Here is a 21,152-nt window from a genome sequence, read left to right as displayed (position 1 = left end):
TAAACTATAGAAGAGTATTTACCTCTAAATTCATCCCAGATTTTTAAATTTGTTTTGTGCTTCCTATAGCACCTATCTTTTCCTCTTGGAACCTTCCTTTCCCATTCTCCACAAACTTGAATATCCCAGGAGGTGCTTTAGGAAGAAGTTAATCTTGAACACTTACTCCATCTCTATTGTCAAAAGAAGAAATAAAGATATTTTAATTATGTTTATATAACAATATTTATATACCACTTGATGAAAATAATTCTTAAGTATTTATAGGAAAATTCAACAGACCTTAAAAGCAAGTAAACACAATAAAATTATGATTATTTAAGTAAAATCAAATTTTAAAAACAAATGTATCCAATAAAATTTCACACCTGGATAGGCTGGCAAAAAGGATTTTTTTATAGAAGACATCAATGACAATACAGTGAAGCTTCAGGCTATTTTCATGATTAGAGATAAATTATTACAATTAATGCACAAAAAGAAATATGACTGTTAAAAATTACTTAACTTCATAATTAAAGTAACAACAACTATGCATTTTATAGGGTTTATTAAACTATATATAGAGTTAACTAACTTGTGAACTATAATACAGACTTTGTCTAAGCCCACTGTGATTAATCTTAGCTCTGTCCTTTATCTGTAGATATATGCAAAAAACTTGGTGAATGCAGATCGCTGTGCACTCTTCCAGGTAGATCAGAAGAACAATGAATTGTATTCAGATTTATTTGATATTGGGGAGGAACATGAAGGAAAACCTGTCTTCAAGAAGACCAAAGAAATAAGGTAAGACTAGTGAGTTGACTATTCTTACATGCCAATATTAATCTGTTCCATTTGTGTGCATATTTACAGATACTTTAACATTTTTTTGCCACACTGATATTATTCTCATGAGGATTTGCCTCTCCATAGGTAGTTCTTCTGCAGGTGGTAACTGCAGTGCCATCAGAACAACATCTCTGATGCTATAATGTCATCATGAGTTTTGAATGACCACCTACCAGTGAGGAGAGGAGAGGAAATTCTTATGTGGTGAATTCCTGCGCTTTGGCCTATGCAGACTTGTGTAGTCACACAAATCTAGAGTAGCTCAAGTTTTTCTTCTTCACCAAAAGTCAGTCTCCTTCGCTGTTCTTTTGCAGTATAATTAGGGATTAGGCCTAATTCTAGCTAGATGTTAACTGTGCTGTAGCTATGTTTTGTGGCTGCTATCCACCTGAAAGTTAAGAGGCAGTCCACCTTCCCAGGAAATGGCTTTAACCGTGTATTTTGGTCCCTGTTTAGGAGATGATATCCAGTGCTGAATTAACTCTTTATCTACAAGAGAAGGGTGTATGGAGTGTTAGGGGGAGGGGTAGTACCTCTAGAGGGGGACCTGTTGTGCTCCTTCTGGGGTAGTTTGCCCACCTTTGGTCCCTACCCTGCACTTTGCTCTCACCTGCAGCTCCTTGAAGCTGTCAGCATATGACAGTGGCCACACCCCTGGAACAGCTTCCACTGGCCAGCTAAACCAGGTGAGGGTAGCCGATGGGTCTGAAAACCCTCAGTGAGATCGGGACTTCCTCTGCATGCAAAGACAGGCTCTGGCAGATTGAGTGGACAAGACTAATAGTTGGTCCTGTTGTCAAGAAAGTAGTTTTGTGTATGTGCTGTTGAGGGAAATCAGGGCAGTTGGGGCCCTTGAGAAAGTACCTGGGAAAGTAGCCTATCTAGGAGAAGGAAAACTCTGGTCCTAAACCTCCACTGCCTTGCGGGATACCTTGGGGAGAAGAAAAGGCCATGGAGTAAACTCTACACAGATCCAGAGTGCAGTCCCTACCTATTGCTCTGCTTTTCTTGGACCACATCAGCGAGGCGGAGAGTGGGGTCTTGTTGTCTTGGTAACCCAGGACCTCCATACACACTGCCAAGCTTGCGCCCTGGAGAGGTCACTCCAGTGCTGCTAATGCAGCAGTTTGACTTCACCCCCAGAGGCGCACTCCATTGTCTCTTGAGACATGGTGGATGCCAATAACGAGAAGAGCAATTTAGCTGCTCAAATTTCATTTTCCTCATAAGCCTATTGCTTTAAGATGTGCATATCTCTTTATGTCCCATGCAGATTTTCTATTGAAAAAGGAATAGCTGGTCAGGTAGCCAGAACAGGTGAAATTCTCAACATTCCTGATGCCTATGCAGATCCACGTTTTAACAGGTAGGAATTTGATATGTTTACCACCCAAAAGAACTTGGCTGGTTAGCAGAGTGGCAGCCACTGCAAGTCCTGCAGCTAAGGTGTTGTGCTGGCAACCTAGCTGATGTATTCTGCACCAGCTGCAACTTCCAGACCAACCTCAAGGGTAGCCGCACACAGAACAAATTTCAGTAGTCCCAGGTTACCTTCCCATTGGCAATTGTGCTCTAGCTGTCCTGATTCAGGAATGGCCATACCTCTCTTACTGGTGAAAGCTCCTTAAAGACACTCACTCTTACCCACCAAAGAGACCTGCACCTCCATCGATAGAGCTGGATTGAGGAGCACCCCCAAACTACATACTAGCTCCATCAGGGAGAGTGCACCCCCTCTGCCCTACCATACTGTCCACTATTAACTCCAACTAGCACTTAATGCACACTTGGCATCCCTTGCATATGGAGGTTTGAGTTGGCTGGAATGCTTGTTGGGAATGGTGGCTAAATTATTTATCAGAAAGTATCGCATGTGTTATGAATTTACTAGGTTCTTCTAGCCTTAATCCTGTATTTGCAACATGGAGATAATAGTATTAATATTACAGGCTTGTTGTAAGGATTACAACTAGATAATGCACAGGAAAAGCATAAATGCTAACTATTATTGTTAGATGGTGTCATGTTAAGAAAGTGAATGCTCCTCCTTTTCCTTTTTTCCTTCAGGGAGGTAGATCTCTACACAGGCTACACCACCAGGAATATTTTATGCATGCCTATTGTGAGCCGAGGAAGTGTAATAGGTGTCGTACAGATGGTGAACAAACTAAGTGGAAGTGCCTTCTCTAAAACTGATGAGAACAACTTTAAAATGTTTGCAGTCTTTTGTGCTTTAGCCTTACACTGTGCTAATGTAAGTTTTGTTCCACAAAGATAGCCAAGTGCACAAAAAATGAAATTAATTAATTTTATAAATTTATATTATCCATTTTGGATTTGGATAGAAAGTCAGTTGTACTAATTTGATTGTTAAGGGAGGTGTCAAAGATTAAACTGATTCAGTTTTAAAGTTCCAGGATTAAGATTTGATTGTTAATAAAATGGTTACAATTAAGCTGATTCTATCATTTACAGCAGGCACCCCCAAACTCGGCCCTCCAGATGTTTTGGGACTACAACTTCCATCATCCTTAGCTAACAGGACCAGTGGTCAGGGACGATGGGAATTGTAGTTCCAAAACATCTGGAGGGCCGAGTTGGGGGATGTCTGATTCATAGCCTTGTTTAATTTTTTTTAAGTCTTCAAATTCACATGAGAGTGACCATATCAATTTATTCTCTTTTAAAAGTGTTCCTAATTATCCCTCAGAAATATCACCTCTGTGAAGCTAGACACAGATCTAAGTATTTGGCTTGAGAAAGAAAGTTTAGACTGTGCAAACAGCCATATCTTATATAATAAAATGCTTTATTTAGATGTACCACAAAGTTCGCCATTCAGAGTGTATCTACCGTGTTACTATGGAGAAGCTTTCCTATCACAGTGTTTGTACAGCAGAAGAATGGAAAAACCTCATGGACCGCAGACTCCCACCACAACTCTGCAAAGAAGTAGAACAGTATGTTTTTAATGTGATCTTTTTGATATAGAAGTAGGGTATTCCCCATGAACATTGGCAGCTTAGCAGCTGTTGCTATTGCTATTATCAAAGAGCCACACTAGACATGGCAAATGCATCTTTTCAATGAATATTCAGGTTTTTCAAAATACAAATAGCATCAGCGTAAGGAGGGGAGGTTGATGATTAACTGGATTTGAGTAGGCGTGGAAGGGTAATGAATTCACCCATTTCTGCCCCCTGCTTATAATAATGAGAAAAATCTGAAGCTAGTATATGCATTGGGAGGAAATCCCCCATTGGTAGCAGTTTAGGTCCACACCTGACCAGGGAGTTAGTGAGAAAGGTTCTGTGGGTAACACCATCAACCTCACATTATAATTATGGCCAGCAGAGAACAACCAATGAAGTGTATGACTTGACATGGGTATAGGGTCTGAAACACTCTGGGACAATCCTGTGGTTGTCATGGTGGCCATGATTCATTAATCATTTATATAAACAGAGTGGTTACTTTCAGATCTAGCATATCTGCTTTGCAATACTGTGTTTCCAATGCACCCAAGTATTTTACTGAAGTCAGTGACAGGGAAATAAAACACCTGCTGCATTCAGCTACAAGGCAGGGCTAATTGATAATAAAACAACTAGCAGTTCTGTCGTTATGAGCCTCAACGTGAGATTATGAATATTGACTTCAGAAGAATATAACTTTTAAGTAACATGATAAAGTGGAATTTTAAATGTTTGGATTGCATTATTTCGTTTTAGAATATTCACTACCACTCAGGTAGCATACAAATTTGTCACAATCAAAAATTCATTATCAGCAACATTATCATTTCCTTTCATTATTCTAATTAAACATTCATGTACCCAAAGGCTTATCTGTTACATCTAACAATCATAGTATTTTTTCCCAGAAACTTGGGACGTATTTTTCCTTGTGAATATTCTTTCTCAGGATACTCCCTAATGGGTTCTTCTTGGTCTCGGTAGTACAGCAGGCATCCCCAAACTGCGGCCCTCCAGATGTTTTGGCCTACAGCTCCCATGATCCCTAGCTTACAGGACCAGTGGCCAGGGATGATGGGAATTGTAGTCCAAAACATCTGGAGGACCGAAGTTTGGGGATGCCTGTAGTACAGCATCAAAGTTCTGGCAGCTGGTGCAGTGGTAAACCCAGTTGATAACAGCAAAACTTGCAGGAAAGAACTTTCATGTTAAATAGATCTTGACCCCGCCCTTCAAATGAAATTGAACCATGTGTAACTTACATTATACTTTATTGTGTTAATTATATGTAAGACTGTATTCAAGAGAAATTAACAACAAAATGCCTATGAAAAACATTTAATAATGAGTACCTCAGGTAACAAAACCCCCAGGCATTCACCTGGACACAAATGGCATCCTGTAGTAAAAATAATAAATGATTGACACAAGATACCTGTATCCTTTATAAGACCATGAGGTGGCACAGAAGGAGGGGACCACACAAACTGCTGAGAAATTAAAGAAATGAAAGTCATAAACTGCAACGCGACCCAACAAATACAGCAATTGCCTGTCATTCTTAACTCAGCAGCCAAGAGTTCTCAAGTTAATTCTGCCTTCTACTGGGCCTGAGGCAAAATCTACCCCTAATTCCACACCTCATTTGCAGGTAGAGAACTGAGAACAGCCATTCTAGGGTCATTTCAACTGCCAAGATTCAACATTCCCCCTCAATAATTTGAGAGGTGGATACTTACATAGGGGTGGAAAGGCTTCACCCTCTCTCTTTTTTTAAAAAAAAGGTTTTGTTTTTTTTTAAAAAAGAAGAAGGTTAAAAGCCACTGCATATGGTGGCAGTTTTGGTTGTGGAACTATGGCTGTTATAGCAACCAGATCTCCGCTTCTACTGCTGCAAATATTTCAAGCCTATTTTATAAGCCTGCTACTTCCATGATAAGCACTCCCCATGAACAGCACACAGTAATTCATGCCACCCACCCTGGGCTTCTTTAGCCCATTTCAAGGCTCACACATTCGTATTGAACAAAGCCTGAAGTGAGCAAAAGGAGCCCACCCCTGCTTTTTACGGGAAACCACTCAGAAAGCTGTTTGTGAAGTGATGTTAGGCACTGTCTTAAGAAGGATAGAGGCTTGTATTATTATACCAGAAGCTAGTGAGAATAAATCAGCACTTTTTGATTTTGAAGTTAATGTTCAACAGAAGAGATTCTGCTGCAGAAAGCTTTTATCTGAACTAATAAGCATAATGTACACCCAAGAGTCTTTGGTTCTCTTAACTGTAAATTTCCTTCATAACAGATTCCACTTTGATATCACTCCTTATGAAGATTTCTGGGCATCCATTTTTATCTATATGATCCATCAGTGTTGTGGGTCAGGCTGGTATGAATTCATTTTTTTAACCTTTAATTTTACAACTATTCATACTGGTTTTTATATAGTAAATGTTTTATTTGATTACTGTGAAATGATCTGGCTGTGTAGGATATAGGATTATGTAAAATACTGTATTTGAAAATACTGAAGCAGGAAAGAGGATTTGAGATCTGTACATGTCTATACTATACAGAAATAGTAATTGCCTCATACAGCAAATTGGGGTATTATAACATTATTAGAAACAATTTTGAGGTCACTAGCTTTACTACCTTTTAAAAACAGTTTAAAAGGGGAGGAAGCTTTGCCTTTGAAAGCATTTACTTACAACATAAAATATTTGGCTTGTGTAGATCTCCATGTGTGCCTCAGAGCCCTGCAGAGCTTTTGACTGGGAGAGTTGTCATATCTTATTCCCCCTCCCATGAAAAGTATTTATAGTCTTAATTTCATTATGTTTTGTGTTGTATCCTCTGTGTGTGTGTGTGTGTGTGTGTGTGTGTGTGTGTCTACACACACAAATATGCACCCACCCAGTTGTATTTTAAACCAACATAAATATACTCACACAGAATTCTACTCACACTGAATGAAGGAAGTGGGGAGGCCATATTCTCTGATTCCCCCATCCCTCTGCAGCACCCTGCAAAGCACATCTGGAAGGGGAGGGGGCAGCATGGTAGCTGGCAGAAGAAAGGTAAAATCCTCTCTGCTGCATCCATCCTTCAGTGGGGAGCCTCTGTTCCATCTAGATTCCCTGAGAGAATGGAAAAGACAATGGAGTAGGAATTGTAGGTTCAACCCACAATTGCTTTTATAATGGAAAATCATGTTTATGCTTCTGAGTTTGGGGCTGCATTTCCCTTGGAACATGTCAGTCATGCTTCTGGCATTGGATGCAGCAGTTAGGTAGGGAAGGGAGATTGTTATGAGTTGGATATCCTGTTATATTTTTGGAATACTTCTACCTTGAATAATGTTATCAGAAGTTAGGCTAAACATTCAGAATGTTATCAGAATGTTAGGCTAAACATTCTGCAAGCAGTATAATATTTACCTTGTAACCTTGAAACAGACTGTATTTCTACCTTCACTTTTGATTATTTATATTTTACAACTTCAGCTCTGGCACAAGTATATCACAAGTTCTCGGAAGAATTGGACCTACAGATAATAGCCTGGTTTGCATGCCACACTAAGACAAACCATGGCTTGGCTTAGTTCAAGTGTGTAGTTAGTCTGGACAGAGCTAAATCAGGAGCCGAGGTTTGAATGACATGCTAAGCCAAGCCATGGCTTAATGCAGTATAGCTGCAAAATGATCAGGAGAGAATGAAGAGGCCACAATCTCCTACCTGGAACTCAACCCTAGTATGGTTTAGGATGATGTGTGAATCAGGCCAATGCCATATTAAAAGTTTTCCTTGGACCTCTTTAACAGTTTTTCTAGAGGGAGCAGGGTGCTTACGTATGTAGCGGGGAGTTGGTGAAAAACCATGTACTATAATTTGGCAATTGGAAGCACTTACTAGTAGGGCAAATCCACCATTGGAAATAGTCCACCTTATAAACTTATAAAAGTTCACCTTTCACTTACAAGTTTTCATAAAGCCTGCATGGAAAATTGTGCCTTTTTCAATGCAGGCATTTTTTTTAAGGTCAATGTGCATTTTTTCATGAATCCTGGTACAGGTTGTGATTATTGTCAGAAGGCCCTATAATTTGAGTAGTTTAAAGGTACAATTCAGTGTGGTTGTTTCTTTAAATATTGACTCTGCTCGTGATCACAAACATGCCTTCTTGGAAGTAAGTACCCCTGACACCAGTGGGGCTTCTCAATAAACATGCATATGGTTGAGGTGTAAGCCATAGATAGTGGCACGGTTTTAATGCTCTTAAAGCAGATTTTCAGTTTTAAATTTTAAAATGTCTTAGTGAGATGTATTGTAACCATAGAGGCAAGGTAGTTCTCTTTCCTGCCTTGTAAGTCTGCCCCATTTTGCACATGCAGGCGCAGAAATGCAGTCAGAAAGGAAGACAGGTTGAAAAAAGAAGAGTCCAGTCTTTTGCTGTCAGCCTTGAGCCTTTATGTGGAATCTGATATTTTGGAGGAAGGGTAATTAGAGCTTTTAGCCTAGATAACAACTTTGAACAGATGGAGTGTGGGGGTGCAGGGGATATGTAAATATGATTTGCAATATGAGCCAAACTGTTATAACTTAACTTCAATGTACAGGCAGCATCAGCAGTGGTGCTCTTGAACCACTAGAAGTGTGTTTTTCTCAAAATAATTACTCTTTTAAAAATAAAAATAAAAGCAAAGTAGGCTGCTGAGAAATTACTTGCAGATTTTAATTTTTTTTTAAGCTCATGTTCCAGGGTCATAGTTGGAAGCTCTGTGGGACTCTGATGTGGACATGCAACTCTGCATGTGCAGAAGCTGTCCCACCTTCTGTGAGTTGGGAAGTGCATCCCAAGAACTCTGCAGTGAATAAGTTGAAATATTGCCCTTCTCCGTATGTGTGTCAGCTTCTACATGTGTGCTCTGGAGCTGCGTCACATTGTAAACCATTTCTCTTGGAAGTGGAAACTTGTACTGCAATTTTGCACCCGGGGCAAAATGTTAACAAACATTCACATATAGACTTCCAGCAAGTAAAGGGTGACAGAGAAAGGGGGTCAGGAGTGCTGCTTAAAGCCTGTGTCTTCCCTACCAGGATATGAGGCAGTAGGTACCGGTAGTAGAAATGGACCATCACAGTTCCCCCTGTCACTGTAGAGAAGGACCACCAGCAGAAGAAAGCAGTGAGAACTGAGGAAGGATGAGAGTATAATCAGTTTCTTTAGTGGCATTTCTGCACTAAGACACTGAAGGGAACCTACATTTGATATCCAAGCAGAGGTGCATCTGCTTTCCTCTTTTCAGCTTGGCCTCCATTTAGATGTGAACTCAACTTGTGTGTGGAATTGCAGGCTAGACATTGTTTGACCAACATTCTTCATTCCCTGCAAAATCCAATGGCATTGAATCTGCCATTGACCTTTTTTCTTTAACCAGAATTTTTTGAAGAGCTGGGAAACGTTCAGTGGCCTTCAGTTAGCTGACTTATTATTACTTTTGGGGTGGGGCATGAAAATGTTTTATTTCTCTACAGGATACAAATATATTTACCGTGGCAGTTAGGGCAGAGAGAGAGAAGAGAGGAACTTCTGAGCTTGCATGGCAAAGCGTAACTTCTTGTTGAATATATTTTTTCTTATATCATTATAAGCTCTGGTTTTGCATTTGCAATAAATTTTAAGTAAATAAGGCCAGTAATTTTGAGGAGAATTAAAATAAACTAAAATGCTTCTGCTAATTTTTGCAACATTATCAGCGGAGCATTAAATAAAGTTTAGTGTAAAACCTCTTGTTATTCTGTTTGGTTAATATAACTTACTTTTTTTCTTTCACTTGCTTTATCTCACCATTCTATTTTTTTAAAAGTTTTGAACTAGAAAAACTATGTCGATTCACGCTGTCTGTAAAGAAGAATTACCGCCGTGTGCCCTATCACAACTGGAAGCATGCAGTTACAGTTGCGCATTGCATGTATGCTGTTCTTAAGAATAACCACAGGCTTTTCACAGACGTAGAAGTAAGTTTAGATTTTTTCCCCCAGCATTAACATTCATATCTCAGACATGCCATGTAATTTCATGTTTTGATAAGTGTAAAATTATATACAGCATGGAAAGGGATTTTAAATGTAAGAAATTTTTCATTTATAGTGCAATAGTATACACTATACCCCACTGAGTTCAATGTGACTAAGGGCCAGGCAAATGTGTATAGTATTGCAGCCTTAATCAATTGCACATCTGCATCTTGAATTCTGTATACAATTGCAAACAGGGCATGAAGGCAGGACATGATGTGGTTCAGAAAAAGAAGATTGCTGGTTTGAAATAAGGAATGTCTGCACTATTTTAAAAAGCCCAGGACCTTGGCCTTATTAGGTATAGCTAGGTATAAAAGTTATACATAAAATCAGAAATGGTTTGAGAAAACCCAAAAGGGCACAGCAGGGTTAGCTAACCTGGTGCCTTCCTGATATTGCCAGACTGCAACTCCCATAATCCCTGATCTTTACTAGCTAGGGCAGATCAGGAAGATGTTGCATTGGCTACCTCTTGGGTACAACTTTGGATAACAGAGGACATCTGGTTAACACATAGCTAGCCTTTGGACATCTCTGTACAGATTGTACTATAGCATTGCAAGCCTGCAGCTTACGCACATTTAATTTGTGTGCATTCAGCTTTACACACAAGGCAAAAATTAAAAGGGGCAGAAAGGGGGCAGTTTCCCAGGGGAAATGATTTTGGCAATCCTACCCATCATTGAAAGGGACGCAGGTGGTGCTGTGGGTTATACCACAGAGCCTAGGGCTTGCTGATCAGAAGGTCGGCGGTTCGAATTCCCGCAACGGGGTGAGCTCCCATTGTTCAGTCCCAGGTCCTGCCCACCTAGCAGTTCGAAAGCACGTCAAAGTGCAAGTAGATAAATAGGTACTGCTCCAGAAAGAAGGTAAAACGGCATTTCCGTGTGCTGCTCTGGTTTCGCCAGAAGTGGCTTAGTCATGCTGGCCACATGACCCGGAAGCTGTCTGCGGACAAACACCGGCTCCCTCGGCCAGTAAAGCGAGATGAGTGCTGCAACCCCAGAGTCATCCGTGACTGGGCCTAATGGTCAGGGGTCCCTTTAATTGTCGTTGAACCCAATGGGTTTTGACTACACACAATTTCGGCTTTAGGCACAATCCCTGGAATATAACCCCCGTGTAAGTAGCGGGCTTACTGTACACTGACCTTTATTATAGAAAACTTTATTTTAGAAGATAAAACTTCATTTTAGAACTTGGTAATTAGACTCATTGTAAAAATGAATTAAAATAAGTAATAGAAATCCTGGGAAGTTGCTAGTAACTAAGAAGGGGATAACCCTCTCTCTGTAATCATCCCAAAATTAGAAGGTGGCCAGAATGAACTTAAGTATTCTTCTGTGAAGGATAACATCACCCATCGGTGTCCAGAGGCTAGGCTGAGCTTTATTCCTATAATAACTATGATCAGTGAGAGATCACCATCCAGTCATTCTGCTTCTGCTGGGACAGCAGGGTTTTCTGTTCTAAAGGCCATGCAATACATGAAGACCCTTAGCCGACTCCAGGCATAGACAAACTCTGGCCCTCCAGATGTTTGGGACTACAATTCCCATCATCCCTGACCACTGGTCCTGTTAGCTAGGGATGATGGGAATTGTAGTCCCAAACATCTGGAGGGCCGGGGTTTGCCTATGCCTGGCATACTCTTTCTCTAGATTCTCTTCCACCTCCTCTTTCTCACCTCCCACCTCCTCTGGATTCTTTTTCCACCTGCTCTGTCTCCCTCCCACATCAGGAAGGACAGGAAAAGGTGGGGGGGGGGGGAAGAGAATTGTACAGTGGCAAGACCAGAAAGCACTTACATGTAAAAATAGTAGCAATGGTGCAACCAGATCTTCTGCCCATCGGAGTATGGAAAAGACTTACTGTTCACATTTTGGGTATCCTACTCCTATGAACAAGCTTCTGAACCCTGAGGCTCACACTCTGGGTGTGCCTGAGACCACCTTGATGGTCTTTTGAGGGCCAAAGAGTGGAATATAAAAATAAATAAGGCTTGAGGGTTAATGGAATTGTTGGAGTGTTTGGAGGGGGTAGAGTGACATCTAGTGGTACAAAATTAATCAGAACACATATTCTGTCTGCTTACTTATCTAGCGAAGAGGACTTATGGTTGCATGTTTATGTCATGACCTGGATCACAGGGGTTATAGCAACAGCTATCTTCAGAAGTTTGATCACCCATTGGCAGCTCTTTATTCTACTTCAACAATGGAGCAGCACCATTTTTCACAGACCGTATCAATATTGCAGGTAAATTGCATTCCCAGTATGTTCTTTTTTTGAGCAAAAGGTAAAGGGAGGCTTTGATGGCACCTTGGATAGCTCCATGCATGGCTCCGGCTGGAGATTTCATAACAGCAGACCTCAAATGTTGTTTCAGCAGCAGTCATCCTTGGGTATGCAAACTAAGGCCCGGGAGCCGGAGCCGGCCCAATCGCCTTCTAAATGCAGCCCACGGACGGTCCAGGAATCAGTGTGTTTTTACATGAGTAGAATGTGTGCTTTTATTTAAAATATAGTCCAGCCCTCCACAAGATCTGAGGGACAGAGGACCAGCCCCCTGCTGAAAAAGTTTGCTGACCCCTGGCTAAGCCCTAGGCAGGAGTTTCAGCTCGATCTCAGTAGCCTTCTGTGAAAGGAGCCATTTCATTTAAATGGGCCCAGCCTGCTTGAACAAGACTGGCTGCAAGCTCTGCATCTTTCTACAGGTTTGCAAAGAGTTCTTGGAAATAAAATCTTTTCACTACAATTTTTATATTTTCCCTTTATTTCATAGTTTATTGTAGAATATTTATGCTTTATACCTATCAGTCATCTTGTGATGAAGCTCTACATGCTACATTAATAACTGTATTTGTGAAACATAATGCTTGAAACAAAAAAGAAAACATAATTACATTTAAGGAGAAATATTGGCATTACTTGTGTTTATTTATGATTTATTAAATTTGCATTGTAGTTCTAAACAGTGTTTCAAATCCATGCTTTCCATAAAATTACCTAGAGATGATATGAAGTAATATGGCACAGTTAAATAACAAAAAGTGTCATTAAGGTATTTTCATACATCCACATTGCCACCCAAGCCAAACTTCAAATACAACAACGCAGAGATGTTGCTGAAATTAGCAACCCTGTATTGAATTCTTCCCCTCACCTGTTATGTGTAGAGGCACCCCATCATCATATTGTGCAGTTGTCTGCCCCATAAACACCAGCCAATGATGTGGAGCAAGAAAACATAGCATCATGATGTTACAGCATGGGTTATTTGGTGGCATCTCTGTTTCTTGTAATTCATAGTTTCAACTTGGAAAAAGTGTGGTTTGCATATAAGGCTAAGCCAACGCTATATTAGCATGAACAAGCAAGTACAGTATGTTGTCCATACAAAGAGTGGAAATCGCAGTCTTTTTGCTCCTCTCTGGTCCTGCCATGCTACCTGGAAATGAGCCATGATTTGACTTAGTGTTGTATGTGTACCCAGGCTTGTAGTTTGTCTTGCTCCAAACAAGCCACAAGCTCTAGCCGAGGCTTGTTCTCAGCTTACCACTTATTTTGGGGAGACAAACCATGGGTTAGCTCTGGGTAGCACAGATGTAGTAGAACTACAGAGGTACAAAGTGGCCCTGATTTTCTGTGCACCTGACCTCTTACTCATTTACATTTAGCCATAGTTTGGCTTAGCATTACATGTAAACTAGGTTGGTTTCTGTTGGTTTCTCTTCCACGAGATTGTTTTTGAAAAGTTAGTGTGCCTAACTAAGCTTTGAAATGTTGTATCCGACTTCATAATGCTTAGATCAGGCATCCCCAAACTGCAGCCCTCCAGATATTTTGGCCTACAACTCCCATGATTCCTAGCTAACGGAACCAGTGGTCAGAGATGATGGGAATTGTAGTCCAAAACATCTGGAGGGCCGAAGTTTGGGAATGCTTGGCTTAGATGGTTAGTAATACTTTAATCATGACAAAGTTTGGATCCAGTCCAATGCCTTTTGCAGATGTTGTCAGAATCTTGCTGTATGTTTGAATGTGAATTGAGTTTAAAAGGCAGTTCTAAAACAATGGTTTAAAATAGTTCAAAATAATATATTAGCTTGTTCATTTTAAAAATTCTGTTTTCATAGCTGGACGGCCACAATATCTTCTCTAATTTGAGCTCTAGTGAGTATGAGCAGGTGCTGGAAATAATCCGCAAAGCCATCATTGCTACAGACCTTGCTCTGTACTTTGGAAACAGGAAATATTTGGAAGAGTTGCACCAGTCAAGATCACTAAATCTTAAAAATCAAGCACATAGGTAAAGACCAAATGAATATTTATAATTCACTTTTAAGTCATGTTGTTTTAGTGTCCATAGTTTTAATTTGCTTTAAAGGTTTGATTTACTGTGTATTGATGCCCATATAAATCTTCAGAAATAAAGGAATAATTAGAAGAGTCAAACTGTTAGCATATGTTGTGCATGAAATCTTATATGAACTTCTTTATACAAGTATAGTTGCAGAAACAAAATCTAAGCTACTCTCTGACATGTCTTACACAGACAAATAGATAATCAAAACTTGAATGCATAACTCTGGCCACTTTTCTTAGGAAAGTTTTAAAAATGAGATCTGTGAAAGGTTACAGCAGGGTTTGGAAACCTGTGTATTTCCATATGTTTGTGGACTACAACTCCCATCATTTTGACTTTTAGCCAGACTGGCTGAGGCTGCTGGGATTTGGAGTCCTGCAACATCTGAATATTAATCAGATTAATATTAAACTGAACATCAAACAAGTTATTTCCATAGCAATATTAACTGCTGCTACATAAATATAGGAACATATTTTAAAACAAAATAGCAAATGTTACCTCTTTAAACTGCACAATAGCTTTCCAGTTGTTATATTCTAGGGACCGTGTGATTGGGCTGATGATGACAGCTTGTGACTTATGTTCTGTGACAAAATTGTGGCATGTTACCAGAACGACAGCCAGCGATATATATGCGGAATTTTGGGCGGAGGTACGTGCATTTTATTATTTATATGTTGGCATATGCACCGCTAGGCATGTGCATCATTAAACCTAATTTTATTGGGGCATCAAGTAATTCTGTTTCACAGAGCAATTCTGCAAAGTTGTGGAAGGGAAAAGTTGGAGTGGACAAACCACTGAATCCAAATCATTGCTGGGCTCACACTGGGGGTTTTATTCCCTCCCCCACCCTTTTCCCACCTAAAAAAAATGCAGTGGATTAATTATTTATTTAGAAAAATGTATATAAACCCACTTTAATTTTATTTATTTTAAAAAAATACCAACAACCCCCAAAAGAACTGCATTAAATAATATAAAACAATTATCATTAAAAGCATAAAAATTTATAGCGAAATACATGGGGCTAAGATTGTATGTCCTGACAGACTTCCTTGAACAGAAACTTTTTTAGCAGGGGTATGAAACAGTACAAAAAGGGTACCTGTCTACTGTTATAGGCAGGGAGCTGCGAAGCACAGGAGCTCTTACACTGAAATACTTATTACATACAGTATGTGGTGCAAGTTCCATAGAGTGGAGTGTTTGAAGAGACACATAGGATAGGGTTACCAGACGTCCCTGGTTCCCAGGGACAGCCCCCGGATTAGCAAATTTGTTCCCAGACAAATTCCGTCCCCGGAATGTCCCCAGATTTGCAAAACTGTCCCCCGGGAAACGTGGCAGCGACAACCTCAGCAGCCCGGAGCCAGCCTGGTAGCGTAGTTGGCTTTGGCTGGCTTCAGGAGCTGCTCGCTGCCGTGGCACCCACCATTTTTCCTGCGCCACGGCAGCGAGCAGCTCCTGAAGCCAGCCAGAGCCAACTACGCTACCAGGCTGGCCCCTCCTGGGCAACAGCTGCCCGCCTGTGACTCCCGAGCCTCCCCTGATCTGTCAAAACAGAGGGGGAAGGAGATCAGGGATGGCTCTGGAGTCACGGGCGGGTGGTGCACCATTGCCCAGTTGTTGTTGTTGTTTTTTAAAAAACTCTGTGCATTTATGTTTCACAAGGTGCTAAAGAAGGGCTTTGCATGTGTGCTTGGGCCCAGGGTCTTTTGCCTCACCATCCCCACTACTGACTCCCTGTTGCTACTCAGCTTCAAAAAAGAAAAAGTGTCCCCGGATTCATTGAAAAAAATCTGGTAACCATAACATAGGAAGCAAAGCAAACTTAGGGCTTTATATAAAAGGTAAAGGTAAAGGGACCCCTGACCATTAGGTCCAGTCGTGACCGACTCTGGGGTTGCGCGCTCATCTCGCATTATTGGCCGAGGGAGCCAGCGTATAGCTTCCAGGTCATGTGGCCAGCATGACAAAGCCGCTTCTGGCAAACCAGAGCAGCACATGGAAACGCCGTTTACCTTCCCGCTGTAGCGGTTCCTATTTATCTACTTGCATTTTGACGTGCTTTCGAACTGCTAGGTTGGCAGGAGCTGGGACCAAGCAACGGGAGCTCACCCCGTCACAGGGATTCGAACCGCTGACCTTCTGATCAGCAAGCCCTAGGCTCAGTGGTTTAACCACAGCGCCACCTGGGTCCCTACAGGGCTTTATATATTATACAGTAAAACTTTGGATCTGGCTTATTAATGAATCAGCAATCAGTGTAGATCTTTGAGTAAAGGTATAATGCTGACATCATGCTGCAGCATTCTGCACTAACTGCAGCTTCCAAACCAACAGCAAGGGAAGCTCCCCACAGAGTTTTTTTTCCCAGTAATCCAGTCTTGAGGTTACCACTCCCTGGACTACTGTGGTCAAGTTACCTTGTTCCAGGGACAGCCTCGGCTGTTGCACCAGCTGAAGCTGAGGAAAGGTATTCCTTGCTACAGAGGACACCTGGGCCTTTAGTGAGAAAGCTGACAGTGACAAGGGAACACCCAGACGGCTGTTCTTTTTGGCCTCCTTTTTGTACACAGGAAGTACTCACCCACACACAGCTATTTGGAAAGAATTAAAGCAGCTGTTTTAAGCCTAGTTCTTGCAAACAAAGAGCCTTCAGATTACGGGTGGAGGCACACGTTTGAATGCTTCTCTTCACAGAAAAGCTTCCTACATATACAATACTCGCAGCTCAGGGACAAGATGAGACTAGTACCTTCCTCACTGACATCTAGAGTTTGTAGAATATATGGAAGATCACTCATCCATATCAGCCACCACTTGCAATTTGTGAGGATCTGTGATTCGTATTGGGACAGAGTTGGACATTTCCCTTCCTGTTTGATTTTTGTGGGACATGGAAGTTGCAGAAGACTCCATTTCTCACACAAAAATCCCCTCCCCCACCACCCAGTGTTGTCAAGGTACATTTGAGCCCACCTATCAGGTTCAACACATCCATGAAGGACAGGATTGTCAGCAGATATTTGCCACAGTAGCTGTTTGATATTGGAAACGTCAAATTCAGGGTCAATATGGCCCTGAATAAAAACTCCAGGGTGTGACTGGGCTGGGTGGTGGGTGGGATGTCAATATGGGAGGGGCTATTGCTTTCTTGCCTTGCTTGTGGGCTTTCTGGAGATAACCTAACTGGCTGGACTTGATTGCTCCTTGATCTGATCTAGCTGGGATTCTCTGTGAAATCATTTCCTTCAGTTGTTTTTCTTAATCCCAGGCTACTGATATTAATATATTGAGTCCTAAATACCTGATTGTAGATACTGCACATGAGAAACATTTTTGGACCAAATAACCTGGAATAATCCATTCTTTGGTCTTAAACTTTATTTTAGGGTGATGAAATGAAGAAGTTAGGTATTCAACCTATTCCTATGATGGACAGAGACAAGAAAGATGAAATTCCTCAGGGCCAAGTAGGTCTAAAAATGTTTGAAGTTTCAAAAAGCTGCTTCTGGGGGGTTGAGGGATCCTCCGGCATGGCGTGGGAAGAGGAAATGGGAGAATCGGGCAATGTTAGAGCCAAGCCAACAAAACTAGAAGGGGCTGCCAAAGCTTATTGATAATAAGCAGGTACTTAAAGATGGCTGGAATTCTGGTCTAAATTCTATAGAAGTCTGGTCATTGATTAATGGGTGAGATATCCCCTCTCTCCACCCCCCACCCCCCAAACGCAGAACAAAAAACCCAAGGAAATTACTTACTTGCTTATCTTCTGTTGACTTTGTGACAAACCCTAATAGGAAATATAAAGATGGTTTTAAGCTGGAAGATGGAAATATTTGGGGGGGGGGGTCTGGTGCCAACCTATGAGAATAGGGATGGGTCGCCCAAACTGAGGGCTCTTCTTTTGCATTCAGAAGGTCACTGATTCAGTCCCCAGGCACTTTTGATTAAATTATCTCCGGTAGGAGTGCTAGGAATGACCTCTCTGTGTCCAGAAGCCTAGAGAAATCACTGTCAGTAAGAGTAGAAAATACTGGGTTAGGTGGACAGAGTCAGTACATGGATAGATAACCATATACAAGGCTAAAAGAGTGTTAGAATACCCACAGGACATTCTCCATTAAGGTTCAGATTTTTGAATCGCTACCCTATATTTCAGTTCAGGCTTCAGAAGTTGTACAACTGCTGTACTTGAGCTCTGTTTTTCCACTAATTTTAGTAGCAAGCTTGTTAACATACCCATGAGTAGTTACTCTACCCCCCCCCATAATTTATAAGACTGGTATTGCTAATAACAAATATCCAGAGAGTTTTCCTGCCAAGTAAATTTGTTACAACACCTTTCCAATTTGCTTAATACAGCTTATGTTGATTTTTATTCTGTTCTATTTGATTTTTTTCCAGATTGGGTTCTTCAATGCCGTAGCCTTGCCCTGCTATAACACCCTCTCACAGATCCTCCCTACCACCCTGCCACTACTTCGAGCTTGCAAGTAAGCTATAAAAGTTTGCACAGAATCCTTTTTCCAGCTACAGACCACTGCACTTGCTATCTAGATTTTCTTTCTGAAGTATAAAAGTTGACTGGGGGAGAGGTAGCCAGTCCTCCCTGGTGTTAACTAGATACCTTCTGGAACCGAGTCATTGTAGTGCATTGCAGATCCTTGGCTTAATGTAGAAGCAGCTCAGTAGATGAGATGGGCCCTCAACACTAGCTTCCTGGCAGGTATGTCACAGCTGCTTACTGGGAGGGAGAGGTGCAGTGGTGGGAGAAGTCAGTGTGGGTGGTCCTGCAGGAATACCAGATTGGCTCTATCAGTATGCCTGCATGCCTGCACCACACTGACCTTCCCCTCTTCCTTCCCCTCCCTTTTCCCTTCTGAGAAGTTAGTGTTACAGTTCTGCCCCACCACGGAAACCACTTCTGACTTTATTAATGCTTTGTCCTATGCCTCTTGGTGGTTTTATCCTTCAAACCTAAATAGACAAGCTATAGGCATATTAAGAATGATTTGCTACTTAAAAGGAATATAGAATCGATGGAGGCACAAGAGAACTGGCCACCAGTATCAACCATCGTGTTTTATTTACAAGTTTACTTGTTCACCACTTAAATAACTCTTCTAAATAAACAAACATGGAACCCATCAAATGTGGCAAGCATATCCATGTTTTAAGCAGATAAATAAGCATGGAGGTTTTCTTGTGTGTCACACCAGCATCTAAAGATGGAACAAGGGAGACGGTCTTTATCTGCTTAGGTCTAGTCTCAGGAACACACTGCCTAGGGCAAGAGGCTCCCTTGCTCCCTCTCTGATGGTCTTGTGTGAGTGTTTTTTGCTCCGGATTGTATCAGTTGTTTTCTGCGTTGATATCCTTAATGCTCTATTGTTTCATTGGTTTTGGGTGTGGTTAGCTGCATCAGACATGTTATGGAAAGGAGTAAAAAAATAGCTTAACCAAAAAATAAATATTGCCATCACTGCCATCTCAGCCCAGCTGTTACTTAGTTAATGTCAAACTTTTCCATATGTTTGCCAGGTGTACTGATTACATGTCTTAAGTTAAATGCCTTCACCAAACAAGTCACACTTTTCAGCCTAACTTGCCTTTAAAAAATAGAGAGGATTTGGAGATGTTCCATAGTTGACTTTTTGTTCTTTTTCCCTTGCATTTCCCTGTAACTTCTTTACTTTTTGTGTGTGTTTGAATTATACAGTTCATTAAATTATAATTATATAATTGTACTTGGGGCTGTAAGCCCTGCTTACTCCTTTCGCCAACGCTGCCTACCTGCCAAGGTCTTTGCCAATTCCCCTCACTCACACTTGGCCAGCCCCCTCCCTACACACACACACAACACACACAGACACACAGCTCACTCCAATCCTGCCCTCTTTTAAAGGAGGAGGAAGCCGCTTCAGAGGGTGGTTTTCCAAAGAGCCTCCCTGTCCCTTAAACCTCGCTGCAGCTGCATTTAACGGAGGGGAATAGGTGTTTCACAGAGCAGTTTGTCAATATACACCTCATGACCCCCTGGTCTATCCTGGTGTAGTACTGAGCACCCAGGTCAGACCCACCCACCTCATCCATCTAAGTTTTGGTAATATATATGTCAGGTCAGCCTCTTCATTCATGAACAAGTTGTGGATGTGCATGGTCTTATTGTGGACTGATCTGGCATTCAGTAACAGCAGCACCAAACCAAAGGACTCAACGCATAAGCTGCCAGTGACTTCTAGAAGAGTGGTGGCAGGGCTGGAATGCTTCCACCCCAGCAGGAAGAATATGCTAATTTCACTATGACAGGCAGTGGCAGTTTTAGGCGTGTCCGATATGTGCATGACCTTGCATATGTGCATCACACCAAACACAGAAGTGACGCGAAAACATCACAAAAAGAGGCAGGGCAAGGGCAGAACAGGGTGTTTGCAGGCTTTTTCAATTGTGTTTCAAATGTGCATGATTTCACTTAAACGTGCCTCCCTAAAGTAGCAACCTAAAGGTAAATACCCTTTAGTGACAACACCACCACATGCGCCGGAGTTGCTGTTACAGTGAGTCAGGCTCTGAGCCACGTTCCAGCTGTGTGCACTCAGTCAGCAATCAAGCAGTGTCACTCAGTGCAATCAGCAAAAACACTCACTTTTCTGCAGGCAGATATCTAACACGACAAACAAACTGAGAGCTAAATTCCAGCTTGATTTCCCAGTAAAATTGCAGCTTGATTTCCCAGCATGTGATAGCTTACTCATTAATTTGATTAGCAGGACTCTCTGTACGTGGTGTAGGGGGAAAAACATATTTAAGAGAGATGGAAAATAAAACATTTAAATTAATTATTCTTGGAAAATAAGGTGAGTGAAAGGCAATGATGGGTTC

The 21,152-nt window shown here is 41.4% G+C and overlaps 1 protein-coding gene across 3 annotated transcripts in view; it reads left to right on the top strand.

Moving 5' to 3' along the window:
* PDE10A (phosphodiesterase 10A) overlaps positions 1–21,152 on the top strand; it is a 98,886-nt gene that overhangs the window by 73,519 nt on the left and 4,215 nt on the right. For 2 of the 3 annotated variants that reach the window (XM_088666317.1, XM_060272803.2), the window contains exons 11-22: positions 647–789; positions 2,108–2,200; positions 2,902–3,088; positions 3,652–3,794; positions 6,111–6,194; positions 8,200–8,304; positions 9,676–9,826; positions 11,993–12,148; positions 14,029–14,201; positions 14,802–14,913; positions 17,660–17,740; positions 18,675–18,763. In XM_088666317.1, coding sequence (XP_088522443.1) covers positions 647–789; positions 2,108–2,200; positions 2,902–3,088; positions 3,652–3,794; positions 6,111–6,194; positions 8,200–8,304; positions 9,676–9,826; positions 11,993–12,148; positions 14,029–14,201; positions 14,802–14,913; positions 17,660–17,740; positions 18,675–18,763 — 1,517 coding nt within the window. The remainder of the gene's footprint in view (positions 1–646; positions 790–2,107; positions 2,201–2,901; positions 3,089–3,651; positions 3,795–6,110; positions 6,195–8,199; positions 8,305–9,675; positions 9,827–11,992; positions 12,149–14,028; positions 14,202–14,801; positions 14,914–17,659; positions 17,741–18,674; positions 18,764–21,152) is intronic. The other variant, XM_088666316.1, reaches the window with a different exon arrangement.

This window comes from Zootoca vivipara, chromosome 3 (assembly GCF_965207765.1).
Source record: "Zootoca vivipara chromosome 3, rZooViv2.hap1.1, whole genome shotgun sequence".
NCBI classification, from domain to species: domain Eukaryota; kingdom Metazoa; phylum Chordata; class Lepidosauria; order Squamata; family Lacertidae; genus Zootoca; species Zootoca vivipara.
The sequence above is the reverse complement of the archived record's forward strand: the minus strand, read 5'-3'. Positions and strand labels throughout refer to the sequence as shown.